Below are 13071 nucleotides of genomic sequence, written 5' to 3' on the forward strand. Positions count from 1 at the left end.
AATTTTGACTCATGCCAATCTTCAAAACATACATTTTCACCCACCCAGTCCTTTTCTTCACCCTAATTCATTTTTCTTCTCTGAATCTTGGTGGGCTCCACAGCCGCACTGAAAACAGGTTTTTAGTTGAAAAAAAGGCATGCCTCACATTTAGTATGAAATGTAACTATTAAAAGTCATCTTTGATTCAAATGAACCATTAAACGGTTGTTAAGCGAAGTTAAATGCAGCCCTTAATGGAGAACACAATCAGAGATATAAACAGTTCAGTTCACACCACTGTCCTGTGGTAAATCTGATATTTGAATGCACTGCTGGTTTGGATTGACAGTATTTTCCCATTTGGACCCAATATTTGGACCCAGTATTTTCCACTCATACTTATTTGTATATATCTATATATTTGCACATATATGTATACATCTATATCTCCAGCCATCTACTAAATTACAAAGAAGCTGAGTAGAATCCAGTTGTCATAGTCCCTGGTGAGGGGCAGAATGGCCAGCTAGGACAAAGAAAAAGTAGCTCTTCACCTACCTCGGTTCAAGAAAAAGTCTCTGATTGGACATCAGAAAACTCATCAGTTTCGTTCCCTTCCCACTGTCCAGGAGAAAAGTTTCTCTAGGATATATCAGGTTGGAAAATGGTGCAAGGAAGAGTGAAGATCTCTGGGTCTGTGTCTTAGCCTCCTGCATCCCTAAGATGGATGCAAAAGCCCTGGAGGTGAAAGAGAGACTTAGATAAATGCAAGTGGCAAGTGAGAACTGTTGGATGGTAGGATGGGTGACTGAAGAAGCAGCTGTAGCAGACAGAGGCTGTTAGGGAGGTTGTTCAGGGACAGAATTGATTGCTGGGTATACAACGAACAGATGTGTTTGTAGGAGCTAAATTTGGAACAATGAGCATCACACATATTTCATCTCTCTCTGTTGCTAGCAAGCACACACCTACCTCCAGAAGGGCAATGCAAACTGAGGGCTCATCTAATCAAGCCTTCATTTTAAAGTCCTCTTTGTCTGAGGATGCTAGATGTGACTTTTGAGCCTTCAAAAAACACTTCAGAATAACAATGGAAAATCCTGGTCTTGTCCCATCTGATTAAAAGTGATGGATCCAACAGAGTGTGGAAGGAGAAAGAAATGCCTGTTATCCATTTTCATAGGGAATGTGCTGTCAGTGCAACTGGATGGAGAACATCCCCAAGAGACTTCTGCTGGGGTGAGGCTCTGCCAGTCAAATGCATATAGGTAAAGGTACTTGTCCTCTACAGTCATTTGACCTTTTTTCTATGCCTTCCCAGGATTCACTGGCTATCCCTTGGCTCCCCAAGGAAACAAGAGGGCAATGACATGAGTGGTTTGGAGGATGAAGCTTAGGCTGTTAACCCAGGATTGGCCATGCAGATTTCCCTTGAAGCAAGTATCATGCTACAGAATGAGTAATTTGTATTCACTATAACCTTCAGAAAGAAAGCTACTGGAAAGAGAAAAAATCTCCTCTCTCTGCATCTCAGATGTGCAGTGAGGTGCCCCTGAAGTTAGAGAATCCTCATCGTTGGGACTGACTAGAAAAAGAAGAGGGTACATTACCAAGGTTAGTGTATGCACACCAGTCAGTATGGAGTCAGGGAGCAGCTGAGATCTGCAGTCTGGATCCAGGCTCTGGGAAATGCCACTCTGTCTCACATTTATCTTCACAATCTCTGACTGAATTAAACATCAGCTGATTATGATTGAGAAATTCATCATATAGGCATGTCAGGACCTCACAGACACCTAAGCGAAATCCCAACCAACTAAAAGAACTGGCTCACTGAATAGTCATGCTATGATAGTTAAAAGATGTGTAAGATAAGATCTGTAGACAGGAATAACATTTTCATTAGGCTAGATAATATGCTTTGAAAACTAGACAAGCCTTATGCACACAAACTCTTATTTCAAACAGATAATATATTTTATTATATCATTTTGTGCAATGTTGTCTTACTTGCATCATGTTTTTTGCAATTATCAGTTCTGCTGGAGACCCAAAATGCTTAAGCTGTCTGCCCACAGGTATCTAGTGCAATTTGAGATGCCAGGAGAGCACCTTTTAGAGACTCACACTCCTCTAGATTGGCAGAAAAGTGTTGAACAGGATACTTAATGATGTCTCAAAACACATGAAATACCTGTGTTCAGATAAATGAACAGAAAGGTTGTTTCTAGCTAAAGAAAACTGAGTTTAACTCACAAATTCTGCAGTGGTGTACAAGACATAAACAAATCTTTCTCCACACTTACCAGAATGAATTTTTATTTCTTCTGATGGTGGTTTTATCATAAGTCTTCTCTCATTCCAAAACTGAAATGACTTACATTTTTGTTTCTAAACCTAAATTTCAGTAGCTGCTTTCAGAGTCTCATCATCATCATATGCTTTGAGCAGAATACAGAGATGATGAGCAATTTCAATTTTGGACTCACATCAGCTGTTCTCTCTCCAAGCTCACAAACTGTGAAATCTGCACCATCCAGAACATCTAAATGTGGAACTGAAGCCAATGCATTTGTCATTTGCTGCCATTTTTTTTATATGTAAACAACTAGCTGGGGGATTCAACCCATGGATTACAAGATCTTTGGTTTCACTTCCAGTATTTGCTGGTAAATTCCTTTACGGTAAGGTTTTTAAGAATTACAAATGATTGCAGCTGTGGATGGGCAGAAGGGCAGAGTTTTCCTTTTCTTGATGGCTTCTCCTTATTTCATCATCATCACGCAAAACAAAATGAACCAAACAATATCAAAACAGCTTTGTTGAAGCCGTGCTTCTACATAGAGCCGTGTGCCACCACTATTCAGAGACAGTCTCAGATTACACAGAGTATATAAGAACATCAGTGCTACCACTCCATCGTTATGAGTTGACCCAATACAATTATGATGACTGGAGCAAATCTGAAATCTTTTTAGTGAAACCAGGGAAAGAGTCAGGAAACATTTTTTTCTTTAGAGAACAACAGAAGAGATGTCGCCTCTAGGGCTCAGCTGATCATGAAGAAGGATAAACTCAAGAACAAAATGCAAAGCAGAATGATCTGGAATTACCAAGTCTTTCTCAGAGAGAACTTTAAAAGCTACAGTGATTATAACTGAGGGCAGTAAAAACAGTTCCCATAGTAACATAAGGACATAATGTAAACATCTCTTAGACATTCTTAGAGATTGAAGGGTGGCTGCTGAAAGTAGTATGTGACTATTCTATAGACACACTGACCTCCACAGATCATGTAATCAGAGAATATCCCAATCTCAAAGAGACCCATATTGATTTTTGAGTGCAACTCCTGCCTCCGCAGGGCACCACACAAATGTGGTTCCTCATCCCTTGCTTGGCCCTTACACAATGGTGCACAGCCAGTCTCCAACGTGCTGTGCATCTCCAGCTGCTACAGAAAGAGCACTGGGGTGGTGAAAGACAGTACAGCTGCACCTATTTGACTGTCACATTGGAGGAACATCACTGGTGTTCCCAGTATCACTTGTACTTCATTCATTTACTGTCCCCTCTTCTGAATGATATTACAGAAGTAGCAAAACTCACACATTTTCTTGGAAGCAGGAGGCAGCCAGGAAATCCCTGGGATGTTATGGCGTTCCCTAAAAGGAATTCAAATCAAAAATCCCAGTTTAATTCCTGAAGCATCACCAGAACCAACTCCAAACAGATGCCATACAGAAAATGGCAATTAGAAATGTCAGCAAACTGCCTGGGATCAAAATCACTGAAGCACAGGGAGATTCAGAAAAGTGAATCAAGCATGTAACTGCCCAATTATTTCTTTGTGCTGATGACATGATACAACTTACTTTTTAAAAACTTCCAAGTTGGTAACTAATAAATGGCAGCAGATACCTTTCTGATTTATTTCATTCAACAATTCTTGGTTTATTTCGCAAAGTAGCTTAACGTATGCTGAATTTTTGAGCAAAACATTGTTATTAACACAATAAGTGACACTTAAAGGTTCTCCATTAAGCTTTGACAGCATCGTTTTTGCTTGGCTCTTTAACGGCAGGGGCACCAGTTTGTTCATCTTTAAGCCTGAGGTGGTGAAAAAGCTGCTAAGCGTGACTAAACAGAAGGTTTCATCAGCTGAAGTGGAATATTATGGCCAACACAATTACTTTCCAGGATTTACCTGTAGTCTGTGAATTTAAGGCTCTTTAGAAGCCCAGCAAGAACCAGAGCTGTTTGAGGCATACTCTAGAATATTTTTCTCCCAGTATCTTTATTCAGTGATTCGTTCCCTGTGGGCTTCTTTTTTTTTTTTTTTTTTTTCTCTTTTCTTTTCTTTCTATATAAGAAGCAGATCAGAAGCACAAAAGAGCAGTTGTAGACAGCAGTAGTAACAGAAAGCGCTGTATTGCAGAGCTGTCAAGCCATGTGCTATTTCTATTTCTGAAAACGGGTTTCAGCACGCAGTAACTCGGCGCCTGTTCGATCCGCGGTGCAAAGAACACAGCGCGGAAAAGAAGAGGAGCACAAGAGGGGAGACTCCTGTAACAGGGAGGAGGCAGCGGGGAGGCGGCTCCCACGATGTTGGCTGCCCCTTCTCTGCCCATCGCCCCTGACCCGCTATCTGCCCCGCTATTCCAAAGTTGCCTGTCTTTGTCCCCAGCCTGGGCAAGGACGACGAGGAGGAGGACGAGGAGGAGACGGAAGGCGGGGCGAACCCTCCGTTTCCACCCGGTGGAAAGCGAGCATCGTGCCGCCTGCATCCCCGCCAGCCGCAGCTTCCCGAGCGCGGAGCATCGCCCTGGGCTCGCCGCCTCCGCTGGACACAGGTGGGGGCTGACGTGAGGTGGTTGTTCTGCGTGCTGGATGCAGGTGGGTTCTCTGCTTTTCTGTATATGTTCTCACAAAGAAGCGTCAAAAGTTTGTACTCTGCTGTTAGAACAGGAATTTCTGTGGGAAACTGCACATCAGAGGGCTTGCTTTAGTTTTTAAAACACCAGCTAAAAGTCACTTCTACTTTTCTTCTACGCTGTTTTTCCAGTCAGAAATTTCACTCTAGTCAACACTATAACTCAAAGGTGGTGAACCCCATAGTGTGTATTCTGTGTTGTGTTGGTTTTGTTCTCACGCTTGTCCTTTTTCGTAACTGCAAATTGCTATGAGTATGTCCGTGAGCCTGCATGAAGAGGTCTTCACACAAACAGGGGTTCTGGGAGCTGAGAGGTACCCAAACTCCCAGAGCATGGAGCTTCCTCTCTTTCTTTATCACTTGTCAAGTCCTGCAATGTGATTTATGGCACAGAGAGCACAGTTCAGAAGAGATCATAGAATTGTTTGAGTTGGAGAGCTTTGAAGATCTTCTCATCCAACTGCCCTGCAATGAACAGGGACACCTGCAGCTGTTGTAGGGTGCTCAGGGCTCAGTCCAACCCGATCCAGTCAGAGATGGGAATACAGTGTTGTCTTCAGTGCTTTGAGGTCCCATACCACTTCCCTTCTTTCACATCTAAAAAAGAAAAACCCAACTATTTGAACTAATTTGATTGTGGATGCTTCTCATTAAAAACAATGCAGTTCCACATTGGAAGTCAAGGTGTAGTGTATACAAACTTCAACTTAGTCCTGTTCCTCCACCCCCACACCCAATTAAACTAAGCACACATGCTTTAGACATCATGTCTGGCAGTGTATATCCACTTCATAACAGAAGATTTGCTGTTGACATAACTATGAATAGTTTTGAAATTGTAGCTCTTGAGTAGAAAGCTAGGCTCATAAATGGAGGAAAACCTCTTATAAAATTGATTTTAATGTTAACAACAGTCTGATTAAATCTGTGTGCATATCTGTAAGTGATTTTTTAGCTATATCAGAAAAGAATAACATGAGTGTAATGTAAGAGAGTAACATAATTTCGTGTCAAAATTATTTGGAAATTCCATTTTATTAATCTTACACAAATTTATGCACTGTTAAACATAAAAATGAAGTAAGCAACATTTTTGACACTCTACACAACTTTGCAAGGGATGATGATCAAGAATCCGCCAATAGAAATAAAGAACAAGTTCATTTAAAAAAAAATCTGAAACCTCTGAAATTCGTATGTCCTATGCACTGTTCAGTTATGCTTATTTTTGGTCAAATAGGAGGTGGAAAACCAGCTTCACTGGTGTAGGATATCGGTCACACTAATGTGTGTTGGCAAGTGCAAACATAAGCTGGACACTCTGAGTATCAGTGCCTATATTTTCAGAATACAACATCTGAGATAACATCTTTTGAAACACCTTTTTTTTTTCTTCTGACAGCTTCAGAGAGTCATGCAAGCAATGACGGGTGCTTCTTTTGCTGTATCTTTAGATTACTAACGTCAGAATTGGTTATCAAAGCTTTTAATAACTGGTGATATTAAAGAACTTTGGTCATGTTTCACCTGGCTGTACGTTTTTGTATCGCTTTGGGTATGTTTTCAGTCCCACATGAACTATTCCAAGGAGATAATCTGGATGCTCATTTATTTGTTTGAACTACAACTGTAGCTTTTATGTATTTATTTAAGTAGAATTAGGAGGAGTGGATGAGTTTTGGCACTGGATGACCTTCAGGTTGGTAGAAGCTGAGTCTGAGGTGTCCTGCTGGAGCTCAGAGACTGGCAGTGCAGCAGGTCACCGGTAAGACAGTGTGGTAAAAAGAAACCTCCATAAAGCAAGCAGTGTGTCCGGAGGAAAAAGAAAACAAGTGAAGCTCCAAGCATGCAAGCCCATCTTCAGGTGCTTTTCAGGAACGCTTGTTAGCACCAACTAGAAGCTAATATTAGGTAAGAACTAGACCAGTTCTTTCAAGGGATGCGTATGGGAGTTTGGTGTCTAGTGAAATCTGAATTTGGTTTACTTTTTATTCAAAGGTGTGAAAACCTTAGCACTTCTTACTACTACTGAGCTCTTTTTCTGCAAAGAGACTTGCACACAGCCCAGATCTTCAGGTGTTTCTCTCTGCATGCTCCTGTCTCTTCAACTCTCCCAAGACTTTTCAGACCATACCTTAGTGTGTCCTTTTAGTCATCTTTCAGTTTCAAATGGCCACGGTTTGACCATATCTCAGCTCACATGGTGTGTCTTACCTTTATAAAAAGATATGTTACACTGATGTACTAGGCACTGCTCCTCTTCTCTGAGCACCAAGATGCCCATGCTGGGCACACCAGGACAGAACCCATCGCACTGAAGCCAGATACATTGTAGGCTGCCCCTTGCAAGCTCCTGTCCTGCGGTTAGAGGAGAAAGAATCATAGAATGGCTTGGGTAGGAAGGGACCTCAAAACCATCTAGTTAGAGCATGGTGATCTAGCTGTAGGTGTCCTTGTTTGTTGCAGGGGAATTGAACTAGATGACCCTTAAGAATCTCTTCCAACTCAGTTGAGTCTGCAATTTGATGATTCCTGCCCATGGGCAGGGCTGCCCCCCACCAGCTCAGGCTGCCCAGGGCCCCATCCAACCTGGCCTTGAGCACCTTCAGGGATGGGGCACCACAACTTCTCTGGGCAGCTGTGCCAGTGCCTCACCACCCTTTGAGTAATAATTTCTTCCAAATATCTAATCTAAATCTACCCATTATTGGTTTAAAGCTATCAGCCCTTGTCCTATCACTACACTCATTGATAATTGCAACACTCCATGATAAAGGAGAAAAATCTGGGTTTTGTCTAGATGCTTGGTGTAGAACTGAATGCTACCCAGCTTGGTCAGCTGAATGCTACCCTGAGAATAAATGTCCTTTTTAAAAACTCTGCAAATATGAATGTTTAATATATCTTTAAAAAATGTGCATAGAATCATAGAATCACCAAGGCTGGAAAAGACCTCCAACACCATCCAGTCCAACCATCCACCTACCACAAATATTTCCCCACGAAACCATGTCCTTCAGTACAACATCTAACACATACATGCGTATTTAGTAACTGTGTATGAAAGAGCTATATATCATTGTTTATATTTTGATGTTAATAGAGATACATGTATGTAAAGTTGCTCATATTTTTTAAGGGGATTGTAGCCTTTGTCTAACTGTGCTGCTTTAATGATAATATTATCCTGCAATAATTCAAACCCTTGGCCTGTGATTATTCTGGTGAATGTAATTCCCACATAGAAACATTTATGATGGCACACTGTAATCTTTGCTACAGATTATCTAGGCATAACTAGTTCAGTTTTGGGGAGAATAAATTGCATCTCTGCAAATTAATCTGTGTAAATCAGACTTAAGTCTCTCCGAATTTTGACGCCAGATTCAGCGTTATGGTTTCAAGAGGAGCAGATATGACTGACCTTACTTAAATTCCTCAATAAACAGACACATGCAAACAGATTAGAGAAAATTGTCTTAGAAATAATGGAAAAAAAAGAAAGTTTAGTAATAGCTAGGGCATAAGGAGGATTATTAAAAAAGAAATCTACAAATGATAGTAGAGAGAGAATTTCAAGTGCTCCTCCTGGTAGATATGCCTCTTGAGACCCTTACCAATCTAAATTACCATGTCTTTCCTAAATGGGGGAGATGGACAAGGGGAGGAGGAAGGTAGAAAGCATAAGCTTTTTGAGTACTGAGTGGCCAATCTGAAGGTTTGCAAAAAGTATGTAATATTTTCATCATTTACCCATCACAAAACAGAGTGAAGGCACTGTCTATATTCCGAATCATTGCAGCAGTGTCTTTGCCACAGTGACTTAGTGAAATTAAGGAAACAGTAATAGCAAATACTTTCAACAGTCATTCACCATGTCAGAAAGCTGTGATTGAAGAAGCAAAAGAAACCGCTGTGTCTTCAGTAAACACTAATGAGCTCTCAGCTTTCCAGTTGGTTAACACTTCATTTGTTTACTTATTTTCACACCACAGTTTGCAAAAAGCAATGGTTAGGAGTAATGTAGAAGATGGCACATTTTGAAATGTGTCTAATTATGCCTCCTAAAAGAAAAGCTTTTGTGTTTTCAGCTATGTATTATGCATTTTGTTCCAAGCAGTGGGAATTCCAATGTATTCCAATCTCCATTTTTATAGCAGCATTGATGCAGAAATTGATGCAACCATGCGGGAAGCTGGCTAACCAGTTACACATCCATATTAAGCATGCTGCTGTTGCTTCACAAAACACACACACTGCATTCACTGCATGTGGCTATACAAATTCATGTCTGTGGTGGCAGAGAGATGTGAAGCGCTGGGTGTTTGTCTGCTTTATAAATAATGAAGGAGAACACCTGTCCACTGGTAGATGTGGGAGAAGTGGAATTGATATCACAGCTTTGCCAACCTTTGCAAGCACCTGAGAGCTTCAGAGACTGCACTTGAAATTATTCTTCCTGGCCCGAGAAATACTTTCTCCTTCTGAAAAATTTGGTTGTAATTAAGTTCCAGCCAAAACTAAAACTTCACTCGGTGGATTAACTTGGCACAGAAGATGATACAGATTTCTCCTCTGGAAAGCTATGGTGAAAGACAGGTATTGCAAGGATTTTTCTCCTCTGAGGAACCTTTCTAGAAAGGTTTGACCAGCCTTTTCCATACTAAACTGAGAACTGGGGAAGAATTGTTTAGAATAGCCAAGGGAACTTCCATGAACTGATATTTCTGTTGAAAATCAGAGTGAAAACTGAGAAGACAGAAAATTTTGTTGAAGTTTAAATAGGGAGATGCTGTAATTAAATCATATACTGACTTTGGTCTTAATATAGGAAGGCTTGTTTTGTTTTTACTATTTTTATTAGATAGGGAGGTTGGTGACTTTGCCTGTGGCAACGGGGTTGAAATTTGATGATTCTTGAGGTCCCTTCCAACCCAAGCCATTCTATGATTCTATGATTCTGTGATTCTGTGATTTTATGATTCTATAATTTGTTTTCTCTTTTTCTTTTTTTTTTTTTTTTTTTTTTCCAGAGTTACATGTTATTAGAAGAAGCAACAGTAGCTGCTGTTGGTAGGGAGGTTTCCCATTTGCTCTGAAGGAGGGCATGTTGAAGCACCTTCTTAAGACACCTTCCAGTCTGAGTGTCAAAAAAGATCATCTAAGATGATCCGATTTTTTAAAAATCAAGACGAATTTGAGGTCACTGCTTGGTTTTCATGCCCTGGAGCCACATGCAGATCTTACCTCTGAAAGGTAATGCAGGAAAATATTCCTCAGCTGAGTGAAGATTGCAAGAATCCTGAAATTATTTGATCTGTAATGGGGGGATGCTTCTGTGAAACTGCCAGAGGACTTCAGCATAGAGCATCTGGTGTCTCTGCCCTCACCTACCTGTGGCAAAGTCCGAAATGAACCACACTTGGACATATAACCTGAGCTTTGGTGCTCCTACAGATCCTGTTGAGCAAAGAGCTGGACTCTCACGAAATGGGCACACAGTAGTGGCTGTTTTTCTTGGATTTATCTTGTTCTTTGGTTTCCTGAATAACTTGATTGTCCTCATCCTCTTCTGCAAGTTTAAAACCCTCCGTAACCCTGTCAACATGCTCCTCCTGAACATCAGTATCAGTGACATGTTAGTCTGCATCTCAGGCACTACCCTGAGTTTTGCATCTAACATCTATGGCAAATGGATTGGAGGGGAGCATGGTTGTAGGTGGTATGGCTTTGTCAATTCCTGCTTTGGTAAGAGTTCTCTTATTCTATTCTTTTCAACAGAGGTGAATGAAGCAACTCAGTGATTTAGCTGCTGTATGGTTAAAAAGAGCAATGCTTTGGTTTACTTGTTACAGTAAAACAGAACTGAAATTCATGGTGTAAAAAATTTTAACTGAAGACTTTATATAAGAGCAGAGAGCTGACAAATATTCCTTAACATATCCAATTCCTTAAATAACTTATTCAAGAGCTAAAAATGGCATCTACAAAGAGGAATTACTTCTGGAATAAGGAATTAGAGTATGTGAACATACACTGCACTTCCATTTTTTTCAAGAAAATCTGTGCCAACAGTAAACAGTCCCTTCAGCATTGCTTCTATCACAAACAAAGCCTCATGAAAGTTCTCCATGTGTCATTTGTAATTATCTATTGATCTACAACATGAATTCCCTTTTGTCCCAGATAATGACAGTTTTTATCATTAGATGTTTTCTGTTCTCCCCCAGAGCAAAATCTTTATTTGAAAATTACATAATGCAGATTCAATAACAAATTAAGTCATGGGACTAGATGTCAGAAATACTCAAAGTGTGCATCCATGCCGTAGATAAATAGTATCTTTGCATCCTTCTTCTGTGCAGATAAAACATTTCCCACAACAAGCTTTTGCTGTGTTAGATTTACATTCTTTAAATTCTTTAAGTTAAAATTATTATATTATTTAAATTATAAAAAAGATAAAACAGAAAAAAAGAACAGTCAGACAACAGCCATTGTCCTTCCAAGGTGGCCGATCATTTTCAGAATTGCACCACCTAACAGCAGTGCTTGGTTCATTTATTCCTGTGCCAAAATAGATCTGCTAAGACATGATCTGTCCTGTGGCTGTTCGTCTAGACATGACTCTCACTCAGACTGCAGGACCCAGTCTGTCTTGCTCTACACCCTTGTTTCAATGGCCTGTAGGCCGCTGGGGCAAGGCTGAGTACACCCAAAGGTCTTCTGCCACTGATGCTGGGGTGTGTCTCATACTGGTGCTTTGGCCTAAGCAGCACTTCGTCAATCCTTGATGTAGAGTAAGAATGTGGATCCAAATTCCTGTGTTCTACCTGTATTGTAAATTCTTGCAGTTTCCAGCAGTGTACTCTCATCTGGTGCCCATCCCTTCCACAAACTTGTGCTTCACTAGTAACAGTTATCTCAACCTGGCAGTTTCCCATGGGAAGCTCCTGCTTTGCCCAAAGTTGTGTAATACAAAAGCACAGTCTTCATGTATCCAAAAATAAACTCCATTATCAGCAACACCTTGGCTTGGTTTTGGAGGGTGGTAGTTTGTTTTAATCTGTGCAGATCTAAAATAATGTGTTTCTTTTCCATTTTTCTGAAGGAGACTCTGGTTCCTTAGCTGTCTGGAGCTTTAGCAAATAGCTTCCTCGAAGTAACTTTGTAGATATATATTCACATGGGAGGCACAGGGGTTTTGGATATATTCCCAAGTCTTTGTTGCTCTGTCTTTATAACTGCAGGAAAAACACAGAGCTGAATGGTTCAGTCACAAGTTTTCTCAGAGAGGGAAAGTTTAGGGCTGAGTTCTCTCCATCCAATTTACCCTCATGTTTTATTATTTAGGAAAGGGATGGGAAGATAACACTTGAATTGAGAAGAAAGAAACACATGTGCTTAGGGAATTAGAAAAAAACATATGTTGAAGGAGTCCTTTTGAGCTTGTTGGCTTGTCTGCTAGGATGCCAGTGTGTTCTCATCCCAGTTACTGTGGACTCAAAACAGCAAATAGGTTGGCTGCCCTTGGGTGGAATTGCTTGTGGATTGATTCTTCAGATCTGCTTATAAATGGCAGGTTTCCCTGTTGCAGTGACACCTATGTTCGTGTGAGAGGGCCTGGTGCAGTTTTAAAAATGGGTTAGATTGGCAAAGGAGCAGCAAGCAAACAAAAGCAGAACCGAGAGTGCTAAGGGTAACTTCAGCTCCACTTACTGTTTCTTCATTTGTTAGCAGAGTGGCTGGGCTGGCTGGGTCTGCCTGCCTGCTGGCAATTACTGAACTTTTGTACATGGAAACTTTTCCTAACAGTGCTGAATTCTTTTGCAATTCCTTTTACAAAGCCTTGCAACACTCACAACTAATAGAGCATAAGGGGCATGCTGCAGAAGTTCCTGCAGAATTGTAATTAAAAAGTGTTCTCTGGAAAATAATATGAGTAAAAGCAAATAATACTAGCAGGTAGCTTAACATTCACACATCTCTATGGACAGCTTATACCTGTAGATAAATACCATTGTTCATACATTTTCTTGAAATTCTGAACTCTAATATGGGCTAAGGAAGAGCTAATGCAAGTGTGCAACAGGCTGACAGCATTTCAGTTCTTCATAGTGCCTGAAAACAAAATTCCTAAGTGTATGATTCTTTTG

The 13071-nt window shown here is 40.6% G+C and overlaps 1 protein-coding gene across 1 annotated transcript in view; it reads left to right on the forward strand.

Moving 5' to 3' along the window:
• Positions 1-10326: 10326 nt before the first annotated feature.
• The window catches only part of LOC122155919 (pinopsin-like), a 73344-nt gene continuing 70599 nt past the window's right edge, over positions 10327-13071 (forward strand). Inside the window, exon 1 of the mRNA XM_042810280.1 lies at positions 10327-10663. Within this exon, the coding sequence (XP_042666214.1) occupies positions 10327-10663 (337 nt within the window). The remainder of the gene's footprint in view (positions 10664-13071) is intronic.

This window comes from Centrocercus urophasianus, unplaced genomic scaffold (genome assembly GCF_019232065.1).
Source record: "Centrocercus urophasianus isolate 14NV4802_14NV808 unplaced genomic scaffold, USGS_Curo_1.0 seq_12, whole genome shotgun sequence".
Lineage (NCBI taxonomy): Eukaryota > Metazoa > Chordata > Aves > Galliformes > Phasianidae > Centrocercus > Centrocercus urophasianus.